The sequence below is a fragment of the Urocampus carinirostris genome, chromosome 3, assembly GCF_059441175.1.
Source record: "Urocampus carinirostris isolate Australia breed hairy pipefish chromosome 3, RoL_Ucar_1.0, whole genome shotgun sequence".
Taxonomy (NCBI): domain Eukaryota; kingdom Metazoa; phylum Chordata; class Actinopteri; order Syngnathiformes; family Syngnathidae; genus Urocampus; species Urocampus carinirostris.
Window position 1 is genome coordinate 10647531 of NC_142351.1, and position 21180 is coordinate 10668710.

General features: G+C 41.1%; 2 protein-coding genes across 3 annotated transcripts in view; one reads left to right on the top strand and one right to left on the bottom strand.

Moving 5' to 3' along the window:
* Nucleotides 1–3967: 3967 nt before the first annotated feature.
* Nucleotides 3968–19931, bottom strand: LOC148368642 (protein FAM107B). Of its 2 annotated transcripts, XM_088330633.1 has the most exons (8): nucleotides 19727–19931; nucleotides 19572–19616; nucleotides 13710–13808; nucleotides 13078–13234; nucleotides 10139–10166; nucleotides 7091–7217; nucleotides 6872–7016; nucleotides 3968–4376 (listed from the first exon to the last, which is right to left on the bottom strand). In XM_088330633.1, the coding sequence occupies exons 4-8, from the start codon at nucleotides 13099–13101 to the stop codon at nucleotides 4275–4277; spliced, it is 426 nt and encodes a 141-aa protein (XP_088186759.1). In that variant the 5' UTR covers nucleotides 13102–13234; nucleotides 13710–13808; nucleotides 19572–19616; nucleotides 19727–19931; the 3' UTR covers nucleotides 3968–4274. The 2 variants fall into 2 exon arrangements, with proteins under 2 accessions (XP_088186759.1, XP_088186758.1); XM_088330632.1 differs by lacking the exon at nucleotides 13710–13808.
* LOC148368643 (ETS translocation variant 5-like) overlaps nucleotides 15969–21180 on the top strand; it is a 29153-nt gene continuing 23941 nt past the window's right edge. The window contains exon 1 of the mRNA XM_088330631.1: nucleotides 15969–16037. The gene's annotated coding sequence lies outside the window, so the exon portion shown is untranslated. The remainder of the gene's footprint in view (nucleotides 16038–21180) is intronic.

Below are 21180 nucleotides of genomic sequence, written 5' to 3' on the forward strand. Positions count from 1 at the left end.
ACTAAGCAGCACGCTTTGTTGGTAAACCTATTTGAATTTTCATCTGAGTTTATTTGCATTTAAATAAATGCTTACACGACTGTATATTTTTGAAACTTGAAAATAAAACAGCCAACGTTTGGCTTATTTTGTTAAATTACAGTTTGTAGTTTGCATTCGCAGTATCCTGTTATAAGTAGAAATAAATATGTAAATAAAGTAATGACAGTGTTCATTTTACCTGTGAAAAGTGATGGGTCCCGGGGACTCGCATGCTCAAAAATCTATGGGTCCCAACAGAGATCTATGGGTCCCCAAAATTTAATGTTATTGAGGTTGAAATTGTGTAATATAAATCTATATATTCATTCAGTTTTAATCATCACAGTTTATTGGTAATACCAATCAGTTATCTCTTCAAGATTTTTCAGTTCACAACAATATTGTACATTATACAAAATAATATTGCTGAAATAATTATATAAATCTATATTTTCATCCAGTTTAAATCATCACAGTTAATTGGTAATACAAAGCAGTTATCGCATTGGATTTTTCAGTTCACAATATTGTACATTATACAAAATACTAAACACACTGCCATCCACTTAACTATCTTTAGCAGTGAAAGCATGGCCAAGTCTTCTTTTTGATGTCGTATCCGTTCATACTTGCCTCTCTCTTCCTGCAGCAAAAGAATCTCCATAGCTAATTTGTGGTTTTCATTGTCGTTGTGCTGATCCAATGTGCTTTTCTGAAAATTCATATTGCAAAATGATTTTTGCAATCCAGTTTATTTGTCACGCTGGGTACACGCATCACAGAACATGTAGCCTCCATTATCATCCTTCTCATAGCGTAACCAGGAATATAATTTAGTCAATTTTGGCAGGAAAGTCCTTTTCTTGCTAGGAGTATTCTTTTATTTTCTTTCGTGGAATCGTTCGCTTCAGCGCACATGTTTTCCTTGCCTTCGCGATCTTCTGAAGAATTTCCCCACCGTTTTTTTCGTGCTGGAATTATTGCCGTTGTTATCACTTTCAGCATTATGTTTTGACTTATTACTGACACTGAAGAAATTACCATTTTTGTGTTGATTTTCACCTTAACTCGAACAATGACGTAATCTCGAAGCAACAAGATCTCGTTGGCCGAGATCGGCGTGCAGACAAAAACTCGAACCGCGAGACCAAAACAACAATGGCGGATCTGCCTGACGAAAAGTTTGGAGTGCGGTAAATCTTTGTTAAAAAAAAAATTGGGTAATAATGACAATTTTGTGTGAAAAAAGTTGCGTCCCGGGGACGCACGTTGATTTGACACTCTGCGTCCCCAGCAAAAATGATTCGTCTAGGACGCAGGGACGCGGGCAAACGAGAACACTGGTATTGCCCATGAAAATATGCCATACAAATGAATGAACACAAACAAATAAATACCTAAATATAAGAAAACAATGTAATGCATTCATTTTTTTAAGTGTTCTGTCATTTAGTAAGTTATTTATTTCGCTATTGTACTACTTATTTAGTTATTTTTTATTGTATATTGTCATATTTTGTCGTTGTATTTTGTCACACCAAAAAAGTTATTCAAATGAGGGAATGGATTAGTGATGATAAACCAATTGGTGAAACGCTCAGCTGGTTTGACCCACCCCCTCATTTAAACAACATTTTGTTATGACAAATTCTAATCACGACAAAATACAAGGACGATAAAATACAACAGTGACAAAATATAACTACGACAAAAGACAACATCGACAAAATACGAAAGCAAAGTACGACGACAAAATACAACGAAGGCCAAGGCGTAGACAAAATACGACGATGCGACAAAATACAACGACGGCAAAATCTGACAACAAAAAACAATAATGGCAAAATATAATGACGACAAAATACAATGACAACAAAATACAATAGCAAAATTTAACAAAATACGATGACAAAATACAGATGCTCCCCTACTTACAAACATTCGAGTTACGTAAAACGGTAGATACGAACATTTTTTTCCGGATGTCCAAAAATATCCGGACATTGCTGCAAGTTAGATTTTGTATTGTGGACTTATTTCCGAGTTCAGACGCTGCCCTACTTACGAACTGGATGAGTTCCGGATGATGATTCGTAAGTTGAACTTGTTCGTAAATTGCTTCTGTGCTATATTTTGTATGTTTAAGGTTCATATAAGTTTGTTTAAGGCTTGTATAAGTAACCTGTATTGTTTTGTGTTAAAAAAAAACATTTCATAAAATAATATGCTCTATAAAGATAAATAAAGTTGATTTTAACTTACTTATGGAAGATCAAGAGGTTCTCCTCCATGGTAGAAAGTAGGGGTAAAAAAGCGATCCAACCATTTTCTCAACCGTACCAATCTTTCTTTTTCCACTTTCATTTCAAATGAAACATGCCAATTCTTCTTTACATTTACGTCAACCATATTGAATGGATGCACAAGATATTAAACAATAAAAAGTTCTGGACATACAGTACACACGAACTAAGAAGTAGAAGCCGGATTTCTTCTTTGGGGTGGATGCTGGGTGACCTCTCACACCTCCATACACCGGGAGCAGCGGAAAGAAGCCCTAGAGTAATGTCCTGTACTCGGGAAAAGGTGCACACACAATACAAACTCTAACTAACAGCAATGTCCGGATATTTTTCAACATCCTGATAAAAATGTTCTTATCTACCGTTTTACATAAATCAAATGGTTCTAAGACGGGGAGCGTCTGTATACTGTATCTCGACCGCGCTAAGAACTTTGACATTTTTATTGTTTAATATTTCGTGCATCCATTCAATATGGTTGGTGTAAAGTGTAAAGAATAGGTGAGCCATTCCTTTTGAAATAAAAGTGGAATAAGAAAGCTTATTGCAGTTGAGAAAATGGTTGGATTGATTTTTTTCGCCAACTTTTTACCTCGGAGAAGGAACTCGCCTAACTCTTAAAGCTCATCTTCCTAAAGTAAGTTAAACTTAACTTTATCTTTATAGAGCATATTATTTTATTAAACGTTTATCTTTTAGTTTCAAAACAATACAGGTTACTTATACAAGCCTTAAATGTACTTATATAAACCTTAAACATACAAAATATAATACTGAGGCAACTTATGAACAAATTCAACTTACGATCGTTTCTCATTCGTAAGTAGGGCAGCGTCCGTACAACTAAGACACAATATGACGACAAAATCTGACAACAAAAAACAACAAAGACAACAAAATACAATGACGAATCCTACGACAGAATACAAGGAAGACAAAATATAATAACAAAGTAAACAATAACTAAATACAATGACAAAATACTACAACAACGAAATTTGACAACAAAATATAATGATGACAGAATATGACTACAAAATACAACGACAAAATAAAGGACAGAATGCATAAATAGATGAAAACATTGCAAGGAACATCATATTTTTAGGTGGAACGTTTATTTATGTCTTCATCCATTTATATGGCATCTGTTTATTTATACATTTATTGCTGCTAAAGGCAGGATCCGTCCTCTATATAATAGAAGCAGCAAGCTGCTAACACTGAAAAATGCAAATACCTATACCCTGTAATGACAGACCCAGTCTTCGTGAACTTGATATCCTAAAAAAGTTGAATGCTACAAACTGATTTCAATGTGTTCATATTTTGCTTGTGTAGAGAATAAAGCAAAAGTATCCATTGCAATAGACCCATGTACGATTGCTGTTTTGCCCTTGTATTGCCAAATGTCTGCAGTGCCTTGACCAGACCCTTGGGTATTCCCTGCCTATATGTCCTGAAAAGCCTCCTCCAGATGGTCGGCTTTCTCCTCTTACTCCGTGAAGGAATGAAAAGATCAACTCATTAAACAAAGAGTCACTCCCGTGTGAAAAAGAGGTGAAGGGTCCTGGGGGAAAAGATCTGCATGCAAATCAATCGCCAACCCATTGAATGGCATCCAATAAAATACTAGCCACAGCTTGTGTGAGCCATACGCTTTATTTTCACTGCACTCTGGAAACAGCACAAGTTATGACAGAAAGATTTGTTTATATGTTCCAGAACATGACTTCTAAGTTCTTGATTCGGGTTCAGTTCAAACATTATTAAAGTTAAAAAACAAAACATCAATGCACTCTGGAACCACAAAGACAACTGAGATGATTACTTGAACATACATGGGATTTTGTGTGCATGCTGGCACAAGTGGGTCATTGTTCAAAAGTCAGACACATGACACAAAGTTCAAACTCAGTTGAAAAACATACAAACGGAGGTTGCGTCGCCTCACTGCTCGAACATCGGCGTGCGCCTGAGTTTATCCTTCACGCGAACAAACTCCGGTATCTTCTGCTGGTTCTCCCTCTCCCTGATCTCTTCCTGTTCATACTGCAAACATTTAAACGCAAAACAGTTTCATCACACTCCAATCGTAGCACCAGGAAAACGTTAAAACCAGACAAGGTAACAGATTTTTCCAGCTATGAAATTGAATGAATGGATGGATGAAGATTTTTTGTCCACAATCGTCAAGCTTGGAAATCACTGCTCCTCTAACATCACAGTCAGCTCGTGTCCTCCACAAGTGTGTGTATTGAGTCCCCTTCTCTTAACTCTTTCTACATCTCACTGCATCCTGACCCATCCCTCGAATAGTACCATCAAGATCGCTGATGACACTACTGTGGTCTGACTCATCTCAGGGGAAGATGAGTCCAACAGACAGACAGCATAGTGTTTAGAGAACAACCTCCCGCTGAACATCACAAAAACAGGAGATAATCCTGGACTTCAGAAGGGCAGATTGGACCCAGCCCTGTTTCATAGTGTGGAAAGAGTCCACTCCATCAAATTTCTGGGCGCGGAGATCTCTGAGGACCTCTCTTGGTCGGCCAACACCGCTACAGTGATAAAGAACACCCAGCAGCGGCTCCACTTCCTGGGAGTGCTCAGAGGAAACAACCTGAAGTAGAAGCTGGTGAAATTCTATAGTACCACCATAGAGAGCATCCTAACATACTGCATCACTGAGTGGTAGGCAGGATGCTCTGCAGTGGACAGGTCAGATCCTACAAGGCCCAAACAAACAGGCTGAGGGATAGCTTCTTCCCCAGAGCTATCAACACACCAAACCACAAGCACTCATTTGAAAAGTGGAGCACAGTTTTAAGTGCAATATCCTGGTTGTGTATAGTTTTTATTTTAGAGGGGAATACTTTACCAGAGATTGGGTTAAGGCCAAACTGTCCAGGTGTGGTCACAAAAAGTAACGGATTTTCAGATGCTCCCATGGAAACATATTTAAGTTGGCTGAAATAATCATTGCAGATCTTTTTGTTTCGCGTGCAAGTATGTGAAAATCTTAGATGCGTTTAAATAAACTCTTCCTTTTTCATCTTTTTGGGGTGTGGGTTGGCATCTGGACTGTTTATGAAACAGTCATTTTCATCCTTGATTAAAGGAAAAGGCGACCACACTTATGAAATCACTCTCCTCCCCCCAACCCCCTGCCTCCTTTCCTCAACCCCAATGCGTTCCGTGGCCAGAACACAAATAGTAAAAGTAAGATAAAAGCAGATAGATAGATAGATAGATAGATAGATAGATAGATACTTTATTCATCCCCGTAGGGAAATTCACACTTCCAGCAGTCTACCCCGTTGTTTATTAACAGAATAACATGATGCCCTAGGGGTGCTTGTAGCTGAGTGGATGACGTCACACGCTAGTCCAAAAGTTCGACATCCCTGCGGCAGATGGAAATCTTTTCTTTGTGTCCAGGGATACACCACTTCGTGTTAGCGAGTCCGCCTCCTCTCCGATTCCCCCAGGCTTTCGTGTCTCTGTATAGCGGCGCTGAAGCCGGATAGCTCCGGGTGGCTACACGTTAGCGTCCGGAATGCTAAACGTGAGCCACGTTTCCGCAAAACACAGCAACTGCACTCCCTGTGCGCTTCGATGTTTTCCACCAGCACTAGTTGGTCTTATTTGGTAGTGAGTTCACATTTACCATGATTACGGATGGTACCGAAGACTTATAACGCCGCTAGCCGCTTAGCTAGCTCCGGCTCTTCTTCCACGATAGGCCCCTTCATCACGCCGGCACGAGAATTCTTCAGGGCAAGGAGTTGATTCCTTGAATAAACGCATTTCCTGCGCTAAAACCCATGTCCATAGGATAGAAGTAATCCATAGTGTAGTTGTCAAAACGGGAAGAAAAACACCGAAGATAATAAAACAAAAAATCACAAAAAGTGAGAGATAACAGGGGAGCTGCTGGAAAGGCAGCCGCTTGATGGCGGCGCCACTTTTATCTTTACAAAGTCTCTTTGAACTCAGTTGGGCATTGTTAACACATACTTCATAGAGAAAATATATATTTTTAAGGACAACTCAAACTATGCACCCCACTATTGAGAGGGATGAAAAGAGGCAGGGAGTAAAAAAAGATAAAACAAAAGAGATAAAGAGAAAAACAAAGTCTCCTTCCATTTCGGCTCTTAACCAGATCAACACGGTCACAGGTAGCGACAACATCATTGAAGATGGCAAATATTGTTTCGGTGCACTAGGAAATGGTATCCTCGATAAAACCATCAGCAATACCAGAAAACTTGTGTGATATTGTGTATACCGACCTTATAAATATTTTTTAAACTCCCCAATGAATTTGGTTTATGTGTCCACAACACAGAAGGCAAGATCAGATTGATTCAAGCAGTGAAACCATCCATTTATTGAAGTTGTTTTCTTAAGTTAATATTTAAAGGCGTTGTGCATCGTTTGAGGTGTCTTAAAAAGTTGAAAGTTAACTATTTTCTGTATTTGAAAAAAAGCAGTCATGGTGAGCTTATTTCTACATTTTTCCCCAGAGCCCTTCTCACCTCTCGTAGCTTCTGCTGCCTCTTCCGGAGTTCTGTCTCCAGGTCCGAAGGTCCCTGCTGCGCCATTTGCTGCTCTCGATAGAGTTCCAGTCGACGCTGCTCCAGCACTCGTTTCAGTTCCGGCTTCTCCTCCAATACAAGGCCCCTACAGTAGAGTCACAGCTCTGAACAAATTAGGACACTGTGTTCATCTGGACAAGCTGGACCTTGCCTGTGTACCTCTTGTGGCTGAGTAGCAGCTCCCTGTGCAAGTTCTGGTAGCTTGGGGTCTCCACGGAAGAGCTGTTGAGTTTCCGGAGTTGTGCCTCAGCGCTGCCATCCACTGTGCACAGACTTAATGTTGTGTCTGAGAACGTCCAACATGTTTGGGTCACTTCATGAACCGCATTTTACTATCTTCAAAAGACACACAGTACAGTACTGTAGAAATGCATTCGAATTAAGTCATTTGCTGCTGTTGAGGTCTATAGTGTCATGATTGCTGATTCGGGACACCTGCGAATGCCCCGTTGGCGCCAACAGCCCTGAGCGCTGATTGGTTCCCCGACTCCTTTTAAACCCCCGGCTTCCAAGCTGTCAGACCGTCCTGCAAACCTACGCTTTTGCTAGGCAAGCTCTGTACCTTCTGACAATCTCCTGCCCTGTTTTCTCCTGCCTGATACCTGTTGCCGACCTGTTTCTGGACCCGTTTCTGCCCTTGTTCCCCCTCCCAGCTATCGACCAGCTTTCCTGCCGCCCACGACTATCCTCGCCCGACACGGAAGTGCCACTTCCTCATCGGATCGTGGAAGCAAGCACTGCTCTCTTTCTCAATAAAACTGAGTAAAAACCAACGCTATTGGGTCCTGTCTCCGTTTCTGGCTTGTGACATATAGCCGTTGATGGCATGAATGATTTCATGCCAATGATATACAGTAAATGACTTAAGTATCACTCCCTGGTATTAATGCTTTAGACCAGTGTTTTTCAACCTTTTTTGAGCCAAGGCAAATTTCTTTCACTGAAAATAACATCTGTTGATGCCATTGCATCCCCGGTAGAAGAAAATCTATATAAAAGTTAGCTTTCACGAGACTGTACAGGCACACAAATTGGTTAATTTCCTACGGCACAGTACGACAACTAGTTGCAGTGCCGCAGCACACCGGTGGTTGAAAAACACTGTTCTACACAAGTGAAATTAATAACAAAAAATTTTGATTATCTTTGCGACACTATTTGTTCATGCTAAGCACTAAACAAAGGCTGTCCGACTTATTCAAGCTGTGAGCTACTTTTTGTAACTAGTTAGCGCAATGGACACCCATGCAATTCTAAAAGAACAGCTTATAGAATAGAATAGAATAGAATAGAATAGAGGGCAGCACGGCGGCGCAGTGGTTAGCGCTTGTGCGGCACAGTTCATGTCATGGGAACCTGTCGTGGGTTCAAATCCAGCTCCAGACTTTCTGTGCGGAGTTTGTATGTTCTCCCCGTGCTTGCGTGGGTTTCCTCCGGGCACTCCGGTTTCCTCCCACATTCCAAAGACATGCATTTCAGGTGAATTGGCCGGTCCAAATTGTCCCTAGGTATGAATGAGCGAATGAGTTGTCTGTCCCTGTGTGCCCTGCGATTGGCTGGCAACCAGTTCAGGGTGTCCCCCTGCCCACTGCCCGATGATTGCTGGGATGGGCTCCAGCCCCCCCGCGACCCTACTGAGGATAAGCGGTACGGCTAATGAGATGAGATGAGATGAGAATAGAATAGAATAGAATAGACCACCCAAAAGAAATTTTACTAGAAAAATCCCAATGGGTCACCACTGGTGAGCTATTTGCAGAAAAGGGCCACGGGCCACCCAGCTGTCTTTAGGGGGCACTTTGGTGGCCGTGGGCACCACGTTGGAGAACCCTGAGTAATTTAATTAGAAAATATGATATAATTTCATAACTTAAATAAATAAATGAAATCAATAAAACAACAACTTAAATATTTTTTTTAAAAATGTTACTCAGAATGTGTGTCAAGAATCGGAACAGGAGGAGGACCCAGATGCGTAACGTTTCTCACACAAGCTTTATTTTACGGGAAAGGGGGCAATCATGAATGTTAACCCGAACGCCAGTGATTCGGCAATCGCTGGGCGGAAGACGTAAGGCAGCAGTCTGGCATAGAACGACAGGAAGCCAGAGGCCGACGAGATCGATACCAATTACACAAGCAGATAACAGACAGATGGGGTTGATACTGGACAGGACGGGACAGACAAGATCGATACCAGATACACGAGCAGCAACCGGACAGAAGGTGTCGATACCAGACAGAACATGACTGACAGGACTGATAACAGATATACAGTAGGAGTACAGAGATCAGACAGAACGGGAGACGGGAACAATAAGAGACACTGAAGACCTGAGACCGATATCAAAACAGGACGAAATAGACGGGATCGAAACCGGACAGAGTCAGAACACACATCTTGCGGGTGCAGAGGTTCGTTGGCGGACTGACAAAAGGTGAGTGAGAGCACTGAGCTTAAATAGGAGGGAAGCCAATCAGTTAACGAGCCGCAGCTGGTGCCATATGGGCGGGGCCAATTGGGCGCCATGGGCAACCGTGACAATGCGAAAAAACAGAAAAACAAAAACATAACATATTAAAAATATATTTTTTAAAAGAAACACTGAGATCAAATAATAGCAAAAAACCTTAAAAGAGTTTTCACCTTAACTTACTCACTGCCATTGAGGCCTATAATCGTCTAGAAGCAATAAATGATATAATTTCAACAACGTTTAAATCCGTCAATGGCATTGAATGAGTTAGAGTATTGGCAAACTGTTCTGGAGAGGCCAAGTCTAAGTCCCAATTTAAATCCAACTGCTATGCTGTGGTGTGACCTTAAACGGGCAATTTATGCTAGAAAATCCTTTAATATGGTAGATTTAAAACAATTTTGCAAAGAAGAGTGGGACAAAATTCCTCCACAGCATTGTGAAAGACTCACTACGAATTTTTGTAAATGTTTGGTCTCTGTTATCACTGGCAAAGGTGGCCCAACTCGCTCTTAGGTTCAAGGCCCAATTACTTTTTCACATACAGTATAGGCGAGCAAGTTTTTGATATTTGGAATCAACATTTCAAAACTGCATTTTGTATTTTCTTGGGTTGTCTCTGTGTGATATTAAAATTGGTTTGATGATTAGAAACCTTTGTGAGTGATAAATGTGCAAAAACACAGAATTCAGGAAGGGGGCCAATATCATTTAAGGGACTGTAGTTCACCTTTTTGTTGCTGCCCAAATCCGCATTTCTGTAAAGAAAGAATGAGAAAACATCAGTTTGCTTCATTGAAATAAAGCAGGACATAAAAGAATATTGTAATATTTGACCGCTAGGTGTCTCTGTAAACCAGGGGTGGGCAATTATTTGGAGTTGGGGGCTGCTTTGGGTTTAAAAAATGTGGCCATTGGGCAAATCCTGGGGACATCATTTTTAGTAATAAATATACATGAAGACATCAAATCGTTATATTTCTTTACATCTGTTTTTAAATAGATTTGTTTCAACAAGTTTGTTTTGGAACGCTCACGTTATAAAGCAAAATAATGTGTTAGGTCCCTGTTTTTAAGCACTGTTTCAATTATACAATAGAATATAGAATAGAATAGAATATACCTTTATTGTCATTGTTACAAAATGGGTTAACATATTGTGACAACGAAATTGGGCATGACACTCCAGTTTCACACATTCACAGTGAGGTAAAAAAAAACAAAAAGATAAAAGAACAGAGAAGATAATAATAATAATAATTTCCTTTGTATTGTCATTCTTTGTAACAATGTACACAGAACGAAATGTCGATACACCTGACCCGTTGTAGCGAGCCGATGCAGCCGCAGCCAACAGAGGGCGCCGCCATTTTACCAATTAGGTATGACTCGGCCGAGGCGCGAACCTTATGAAAGAAGGAGGATAAGGTGCTAGTTATAATTTACACAAAATTTACACAAGAAATGTCGGCATGCAGGATGTTACATACAATTTGGTATCGTAAGGGTTTGTGCAATATGCATTTGGTGCAAAAATAGTCATCATAGTGCAAGAAATAGTCAACATATGCATTTGATGCAAAAATAGTCATCATAGTGCAAAAAAAGATAGTCAACATTGTGCAAGGTGAGCAGTAAACATAGTGCAGTCAACATTGTGCAAGAAACATAGACATGATGAGTACCATTTACATTCGTATGAGGTAGTGTTTTTGCAAGAGTTTTTCAGTTTTTTGTGCGGTGTGTGTTTAGGGTGGTAATGGCTCTGGGGAAGAAACTGTCTCTGAGTCTGTTTGTTTTTGTTTTGTGTGACCTGTAGCGCTTGCCGGAAGACAGCAGGTCGAAGAGGTGGTGGCCGGGGTGAGAAAAGTCCTTGATGATGTTTTCTGCTCTGCTGAGGTAGCGAGAGCAGGCAATGTCCTCCAGACTGGGCTGAGAGCAACCGAAAATTTTCTGGGCTGTTTTGATGACCCACCCAGCATACCACACCGTAATGCAGTACGTCAGAATGCTCTCCACTGTGGCTTTGTAAAAGGAAACCTGCAGCTGCTGTTTTAGATGGTTTTTCCTGAGCACTCTCAGGAAATGCAGTCGCTGCTGGGCCTTCCCTACCACCGCTCTGGTGTTTGCAGACCAGGAGAGGTCGTTGGAGATGTGCACACCCATAAAATTGAAGGAGTGGACTCTCTCTACACAATCTCCTTTTATAATGAGTGGTGCTGGATTCCTGCCATACAACTCAACAATGCGGTGATAAAGCGTCATCGCTAAAAGGAGGACGTGCATCTCACAAGCCACCCCCTGTATGTCACTGACGCTAGATCCATTACCCTTGAAATGGATGACCTGGGGCTACACCTCATGGGAAACGGCTACATCTGTGACTGTTTTATTTTAAGCATCATGGGGACCTGGCTCAACCCTAGGATCCCTGATGTTAGCGTGCAGCATGCAGATAGCCAGCCGCAAAGAAAGGAGAAGCCCCCAACTTTGTTGTATGAATGTAGAATTGTATAATAAAGACCATTAATTCATTAATTTAGTATGAAGCACATACATATTTCAGTAAAATGAAATTATATTGACTGTAATGTTAAGCCAAGTACTTAAACTATTGTTTGAACTTTCCTTTTATAAGTACTTGTACGTCAAGATATTTGTATCTATGATACATAACATGAGGCTCATCTAGAGGGAGCTGAAATTATTGTCTGCCATCTTGCTTCTGAGGGTACCCCCAAAAAATGAAAACTTTGTAAAAGGCTGGGCATAAAAATAAGAAAAACAGTGTGGTTTGGTTACGTTGAGTCTTTCCTGGTTTTAATCTTCCTTGTGATTTCTAGCACTCGTTTTTGGTTGCACCACACAATATTTATGTTTATTTATGTTTATTTGTATCGCCCTTAATCACAAAGAGTCTCACTGTGTTAAATATGGTTAAATGACATCTGATCCTTTAGTGTTACCTGTGGTGTTCCGCAGGGTTCAGTATTTGGCCCCCTTCTTTTCGGCATTTACATGCTTCCATTAATTGATATTATTCACAAGTTTTCATTGCTATGCAGATGACACTCAACTATATCTTCCGATGGAGGAATCTGCCACACTAAACTGTGGAAATTTGGAGTCCTGCCTCACTGAGATAAAAGAATGGATGTCACTCAACTTTTTGCGCCTTAACGCTGAAAAGACCGAAATGCTAGTTATTGATTGGTCCATCTAAATGCCATGACTTGTTCTCAAAAACGGCTCTGAACATTGACAAATGTAATATCACCCAGAGTGACTCAGTCAAAAATTTAGGTGTCATATTTGACCCCAATCTGTCCTGTCAAACACACGTTAAGAATATTACCAGAACAGCTTTTTTCCATCTTCGCAACATTGCTAAAATTCGCCCTATGCTGTCTCAGTCGGATGCGGAGATTAGAATTCATGCTTTTGTTACCTCCCGTCTCGATGACAATACACTACTCTCCGGTCTCCCGAATACAGCGTCCTCTAGTAGTCAATTACTACACAGTGTCCCTTTTGATGCCATTCCAATGAAAACCAAAACACCATTTTGATGAATATTAAAACCGACAATGAATTGGTTTAAGTAGATATTGGACAGTACCCAGCAACATTTTATGAAAGATTCACCTCATCTACAGTACTTTCACTCACTTTTTTTGAATTGGACTCTTCCATAGTACAATGGGTGGACCCTGTGTCCTGCAGGCGAGTTTATTTCCTTTTAGTCCATTGGGTCCAAGAATGCCGTCTCCTCACATCGCCTCTGCTGCCGGATTCTTCGCAGTCCTTTATCTTGTCGGTGGTATTTCTATCAACATGGAAACTTAAGTGTCATCTCCTGTGGTAGTAGACGCTCCAATCTGATTACGCCATCTAAAATGACCTCAAGGCCCACATGCAGCGTGCGATACTGGATTAGTTAATTGGTGTAGACATAAGTGCAGCTTAAATCCAAGATAGCGCAGCACTATTAATTACCAGTCAACCGCGCCGGTGTACAGTTCGTTACCGGCATGCAACACCGACATTTCAACTAAATTTATCTCGGTAAAATAAAGTTATAACGTGACCAGGGTTGGGGAAAACAGAATATAGGTAACGGTGTAATTAGAATACCAATAAAATGTAACTGTAAATGAAATGATCTGAATTTATACAGCGCTTTTCAAGTCAATGACTTCCCAAAGCGCTTTACAGTGTGCTTCACATTTCCCAATAGCGGCCTTGCAGCCATGTAAGGCGCTAACCTGCTTATTGGGGGTATTAGGGGTTCAGTGTCTTACCCAAGGACACTTCGACATGTAACACGGGCAAGCCGGGATTCGAACTGGGATCCCTTGATCCCAAGACGAGCGCTCTACCTCCTGAGCTACTGCCGCCCCCTGTATTCAAAAGCAGTTGCAGAAAAAAGATGTAATCAAATTACAGGTAGAATTACTTAGAATAAGGATTACTGTGCAGGATTACTAGTTTATTTAAAAGTATATTAACATACAGATAATGCGCCGATAGATGAATTGTGTATATTATAAATGAAATCACTGACACTAGAGCACAGGTGTCAAACAGGCGGCCCGCGGGCCAGATCAGGCCCGCTGAGGGATCGAATCCGGCCCGCAAGACAACACTCAGAGAAGCGCAAGAGAAAAACAAGCTGCAGGTTGAAATATGTCCACTTGATGTTGCCAAAGCCAGGTGCCTCGAACAAAGACACTGTACTTGTATTTATTTGTCTCTCTCTCTCTCTCTCTTTTCCACCCCTTTTCTCCCACTCTGTCTCTTTCACTCTCTATGTCTCTTTTTCTCTTCCTTTGTTGCTCGTTGTCTCTTTCTCTCTGTGTCTTTTAAACTTCTTTTGCTCTCACTTCCTTTTTTCCTTTTCTCTCTTTTCTCTTTCTCTCTTCCTACCCTCCGCGCTTTCTTTTCTCTTTTCTCTCCTTCTGTCATTCCATTTCTCTTTGGATTTCTTTCTTCCCCTCCCTTTCTTTTCCCCCTCTCTCATGACTTTTTCTCTCTTTTGTTTCTCACGCTCTCTCCCTCTCTCTCTTTCTTTGTCCCGCCCTCACTCATTTTCCCTCCCTCTTTCTCTTATTTCTTTATCTCTCTTTTTCTTTCTCTTTAATCTACTAGTCCGGCCCCCGTCAGAATGTTTGTTCTATCGTGTGGCCCCCGAGTTAAAATGAGTTGGACACCCCTGCACTAGAGTGTCACGGCCAGAACGGAATCAGGACCCAAATGCTAACCATTATCAGGGTTGGGTAGGGTTACTTTAACTTGATTACTTTCAATGACTTTTGGATTACTCCAATACCAAATATGCTAATAAGAGACAAAAGAAACTAAATATGAATAAAATGACTAAATTTTGTGCAGGCTTGGGGAGTAACGGAACACATGGAACGGCAAAAATGATGTTGGCAAGCTGTTTGGATTCATTTTCATTTTATTTCTGTTGCATTTTATATTAGTTTTGCCGGAGATCAAAGAGATCAAAGCCAGGAGAGAAAGCTTACCACGTGTTGTGAGTCATCATTTTATTCATATTTAGTTTATTTTGTCATTTATTAGCGTATTTGGTATTGGAGTCATCCAAAAGTCATTGAAAGTAATCAAGTTAAAGTAACCCTACCCAACCCTGACCATTATTGAGAGAAAGAGGAATGGTAGCGCCCGCGAACGGGTGCTCGCTCGACGCTCACAGTATCCGATCATGTTCCGAATACGTATGTGGATCTCCCGGTGCGGCAGATGGTGGTGCCGAAGACGGAAAAAACAGGTCGATAGCAGGGACAGGAGAACAAAAACGTGGTCGGGATCAAAAACGGGTCGTAAGCCGGGACGGGAGAGCAAACGTGGTCGGGGTCAAAAAACAGGTCGTAGCCGGAGACAAATGAGGAGATCAGGAACGGACGGGTGGAAAAACGGGTGCAAAAGCGGGACCGACGTGAGTCAGAGTCAAAAAACAGAGGTTCGCTGATGGACTGACAACTGGCGAGTGAAAAGACCGGGCTTAAAAGGGACGGGAAACCAATCAGGTAGCCCGCTGCGGCTGGCGCCAAACGAGCGGCACAGGTGATAATTATCAGTCATAATGACATATATAAGATAAGATAAGGCTTACAGACGGGCAGCACGGCGGCGCAGTGGTTAGCGCGTGTGCGGCACAGTTCTAAGGTCTTGGGAACCTCCTGTGTGGGTTCAAATTCAGCTACCGGACTTCCTGTGTGGAGTTTGCATGTTCTCCCCGTGCTTGCCTGGGTTTCCTCCGGGCACTCCGGTTTCCTCCCACACTCCAAAGACATGCATTTCAGGTGGATTGGCCGGTCCAAATTGTCCCTAGGTGTGAATGAGCGAGCAAGTTGTCTGTCCCCGTGTGCCCTGCGATTGGCTGGCAACCAGTTCAGGGTGTCCCCTGCCCACTGCCTGATGATTGCTGGGATGGGCTCCAGCACCCCCGCGACCCTACTGAGGATAAGCGGTGCAGCTAATGAGATGAGATGAGATGAGATGAGAAGGCTTAAAGACGATCGTAGTAACGTTTGTATATGTTCTGTGGATTGTACAAATGGCCAACTTGTCTACCACTGCACACTTGTCACACTGCGCTACAGGTAAAAGCACTTTTATTTTTGTCTGTATTTGATTTCTCCTTAAATGTAGCAGTCATTTTGTTGAATTGGGGTGAGCCTGCAGTTTCGTGAGGCTACTTATTTGTGTGCGTATTGGGCAGCTCAGTTGCACGCTAGTGATGCGTTCAGGGACATTTAGTAATTTTTTTAGTTTCTGGATTTTGCAGTTAATTGTTGTTCAAAATCCACAGTACAATCACTGTCTTGTTATATTGTAAGAATGTTTTACTTCATGTTCCTAATTTTTCTAAATAAGCAGACCTGCATGAACGCTTACTCAATTGACGCGTATTAGAGGTAAAATCTTCCGCCATGGCAACCGTGACACCGGGTTAGGGCCATCGGCCTGCCCGTGTGGCGCCAGCTACGGCCCGTTGACAGATTGTCTTTCCTTCTATTTAAGTTCAGTGTTCTCAATCTCTGTTGGTCAGTCTGTCAACAAACCTCTGCCCCGCAAAACGTGGGTTCTGACTCGGTTCTGTTGCCTGTTGATATTTCCTGTCCGGTATTGTTCCCGTTTATTTTGTCCTGGTTAATATCGGTTTCCAGTTTTGTTCGCGTCTATTTTTGTCCTGTTTATTATTCTCTCCAGTTTTCGTTCCCGTCTAGTTTGTCCTGTTTAATTTCGATATCCTGTTTCATTATCAATCCTGTCTGTCCCGTCCTGTCTGGTATCGACCCCATCCGTCCGATTTCTGCTCGGGCAATTGGTGTCGATCTCGTCGGTCTCTGGCTTCCTGTCTTTCAACGCCAGACCTCTGCCTAACGTGCGTGACTCCCCATTTCCTGTAAAATAAAAGCTTGTGTGAGAACATCACGCATTTGGGTCCTGATCCTGTTCCGGTTCATGACACTCGGTCCTAAAAGTCGGGCATAAAATGTAGATCATTAATCCAGGCCTAATCAAGCTTCTCTCTCGTTGATTTTTTTTTTAATTATCCAATCAACATTTGTTCTGTTTCTCTTTTTCGTGGAAGATCCGGGCGCCATGCACGATGCTCGGCGTGTGCTGCTCGCTCTGTTCGATCTGTGCCACGCCGTTCAATTGGTGTAAGGCATATCCGCCCGTTTGGCGGGACAGTCGGAAACAGAAGGTAGGTGTGCGGCGGGGGAGGGGGATGTGGTTTTATTTTCCCTAATAAAATGTAAAAATTTGGGTTTACTTTGGGCTCGGTCCCTTAAATCAAATTCATCAGTCTGGCTCGGGCTGGTTTGGGCTTTAATACCTGCAGACCGGTGACAAGCCAGAGGCACTCAACAGCCCAGACATTACTTAGTGGAGTCGTTCTCAAATAGTGGGGTAAGCCCCACCGGGGAGGGCGCGAGGGTCTTTCAAAGGGGCGCAGGGGCGTTTGACTTTGCGGAACATTTTAATCTAACTTTCCCAAAATAAATTGCAATAGCACCTCCACTCCACTAAGAGGCAGTGGCGTTCTCAGTGGTTTTGTTCTGTGGAGTGTTTTGTTTACATTTTCACACAGTGCATTGAGCGCAGAGTGTGAAGTGTAGACAGAAAGTGTAGCAGACTCTCAAGTGACCCTATAAAAAAAATGTACACGGATGCTGAGACAAGCGAACAGAGACAAGGGTAAAGAGATAAACAAAAGTCTCCTCCTGAAAGCTAAGACCGGGAAATTCTAAGCGTACTTCACTGCGCCCATGGAGGGAAAGCGGCAAAGACTGGTGTGCTTTCTATGTTCGAATTTTTGGCAGCGGACAGCACAAAGCCAAATAAATCAAGTTGTCACTCAAAGACTCAAATACATTACCACGCTATCAAACTGATAAGAGGCTTGATTTTTTTTTTCAGCAAGAATGTTCCGAAAGGCATAAATTTGGCATCGCCGGAGGTAACGTTGTTACAATATAAAGCAATCGTTGTTGTGTCCGCACCAATACTATGTGTGTCATGATTACTGATGTGACTCAGCTGTGCCCGCTCATTTGGCGCCACCCGCCACGGGTTCTGATTGCATCCCTGTCACTATTTGAACTCAGTCCTGTCAATCCCCTGTTGTCAGTCCGTCTGCAAACCTCAGTGTATCCTAGGCAAACCTTTTTCGACACCTGACTCCCACCTGTCCCGTTTTTGCTCCCGTCTGTCTCCGGCTACGACCCGTTTTGATCCTGACCACGTTTGTTCTCCCGTCCCGACTTACGACCTGTTTTTGATCACGATGACATCTGCTCTCCTGTCCCGGCTATCGACCAGTTTTCCCTCCCTGACACCGCCATCGTTCTCTAATGAAGATCCACTTCCGTGTTAGGATCACAATCCGAATACGAGAGCGACTTGCTTCCCGCGCCTAGCGAACTCCGGATCGTGGGCGCAGCACTTCCTCTTTCCTTTAATAAATCTTGTGAGAAACGTAATTGGGTCCTGTTTCCGTCCTGGTCCTGACAATGTGAGCTCTTAAAAAAAGATCGATCTTGGGGGGTGGGCGAGAGGATTTCTTCTTCTGAAGAGGTTGGAGGGGTGACATAAAATAGTTAAGAAACACTGGAGTAACTTAAAAGTAACTAAAAGTAATCAGGTTACATTTTGCATTATTATGGTATTCGGATTATGTTACTGATTATATTCTGCAACAATTAACTTGTTACCAGTGTTCCCTCTAAACATTCTCAGCGCACAAGAAAATCTAGCCAGCACACAAAAGTGAGGGCTCAAAATTACTAATTAAGAAGCGACTTAAGTCAAAGTTACAGTGCATGAATGTAAAAATACACGGGTTCCCCTGACGTTGTGTCCTAAATGAGGTATTATGAAGTCGAGTCGAAGTACAACGAAGTTGAGTAAAGTTAGTAGAGGATTGGCTTCTTCGGCTCGGCTCACTTTCGGGTCCTAAACGGCTCTTCAGGATGTTTTTGCTTCTTTAATCCCAACATGACCAAATATTATGTAAAATTATGCACAACATGACTTAAAGGAAGGGGGCAATAGAACAAAAAAGAAAAAAATACCAAAATGAAAAAGTAGTGAAAAGCTGAGAAAAAAAAACAAAAGGAAGGGAAAAAAAGAAGGAAAAATTTAGAAAAAAAAGCCAGAAAAAAGAAAAGAAAGAAATGTAGGAAAAAAAAAATAGAGAACAAAAAGAAAAAAGTAACAAAAAAGTAGAAAAAAACACGAAAAAAAGAAGAAAAAGTTTGTGTTGCATTCAAATAATTTCTAATTATATCAAGTAAATCTTGTTGCCAACATCGTATGTCCGCTAAAAAATGTGATTAAGTACAGTTCTGTATCTTTCAACCGACTCAATAAGCCCCCAAAAATGTTAATATTATGCGACAAAATATATCAGGGCAAAAAAAGAAATGGATATCTTGTGAAAGAATTGTAAGGACAAACAACGTTTGTAAGCCGTACAACCTTTGCAATAATACATGAGTCATTTCATTCAAAAGAGAAAAATAATTTTGCATTGCCGGAAACTCAGCAAAATGTAACTTGATGTCAAGTTTTGGACATGTTTGATAATTAATGATCTTGCCACACTTGGGATTATGGTTGCTCACTGTTGTTTCAAGCGCTGCTCACTGACTTTGTGTGAAGGCTCAGACCTGTGGAAAATTACAGGGAACATTACTTGTTACTGTATTGGATTACATATTTAAAGTAACCCAACCCTGTCAGTAATAAGATCAAAATGCTAAGGTTTCAAGCAACCTACCAGGCAGTCTTTGAAGCTCGTCAAGCATCGAGTTTAGAGGCAGGTCGCTCGTATTGATTATATCGTCCAATAAACGTTTTTGTTCAAAATACTTTCCCAAAGTCTATTTTGGTTTCTTTGACTATGCATTGTCCCCAAAATCTGCAAAATTCCGATACTCTGCGGACTTGTATTACAGTTGTTGAAGTATATCCATGGTTACCTGTCGTGACGTAACGCGACGCGTCATGGTCCCAGCTACACAATTGGTTTCAAATGGCTATTTTTTTTTTTTAGTTTATTATCAAATACTTTTATTTTCTGACATTTTCTCTATATTTATAATATCATTTTGGGAGTTATTTTCAACCATAGAAAGAAAGGAGGGCATGTACTGTATCACATGCAGGGTTGGGCAGGGTTACTTTAACTTCATTAATTTCAATTACTTTTGGATTACTCCAATACCAAATATGCTAATAAAAGACAAAAGAAACTAAATATGAATAAAATGACTCAATTTTGTGCAGGCTTGGGGAGTAACGGAATACATGGAACGGCAAAAAATGATGTTGGCAAGCTGTTTGGATTTATTTTCATTTTGTTTCTGTCGCATTTGATGTTAGTTTTGCCGGAGATCAAAGAGATCAAATCCAGGAGAGAAAGCTTACCACGAGTTGTAAGTCATAATTTTATTCATATTTAGTTTGTTTTGTCTTTTATTAGCATATTTGGTATTGGAGTAATCCAAAAGTCATTGAAAGTAATCCAGTTAAAGTAACCCTACCCAACCCTGATCACATGTTACTCTTGTCAACATTTAAACCCCATGCAAAGCATACCTTTGCTTTGTACTTGTAAATATTGAATTTTATTTAAATATTTTACCTATGTTCCTTTTCTCCGTCTTGTTTTGAAAAAAATGTTTTTCGGACTCGTTCAATAAACACAACAAGTACAGTATAGTTCAAACTATTTTGGAATGACATCAAACCAAAATAAATCTTTATTATCAATCTTATGATTATCATAGCCAAATCCTCAATTGACAAGTGCTAATTTACTGGTTAAAGAAATATATCGCATTCCCTTCCAATGTGATATTAAATAATATATTTTATCCACAAAGCTTTCCCATTAAAACCAGACCTTTAAAACCAATAATATTTGTAACATGTTTTGGTATTTTTATGTAACTTATCTGTTTCTCCCCTGGCATATTTGTTTATTTTTATCGTTTGGTATTTTAGATTGTTATACTGTTAACGCAACATAATGGTGACGTCACCGTGTACGCAACACTGTTGTAAGACTTTTGTATGTTAATGTTTCTGCGTTTGTTCAATAAAGCATTTAAAAAAAAGAAAACGCCCCCCCCCCCCCCCCCCCCCTTGGTATCTTTTATTTTATTCATTTTTAAAAATTATTGTTATTTTGTTTTGGTGTATCTTTTTTAATTGGTATTTTGAGTGGTT

Bases quoted from the DNA above. Each gene is read 5' to 3' on its own strand.
- LOC148368642 (XM_088330632.1), bottom strand. From the start codon at position 13,101: ATGGAAGAGTCCAATTCAAAAAAA. The intron at 10,167-13,077 runs GTGAGTGAAAGT...CTTTCTTTACAG, and splicing joins AAGAGTCCAATTCAAAAAAA to AAATGCGGATTTGGGCAGCA. The intron at 7,017-7,090 runs GTACACAGGCAA...ACTCTACTGTAG, and splicing joins CTGCTACTCAGCCACAAGAG to GGGCCTTGTATTGGAGGAGA.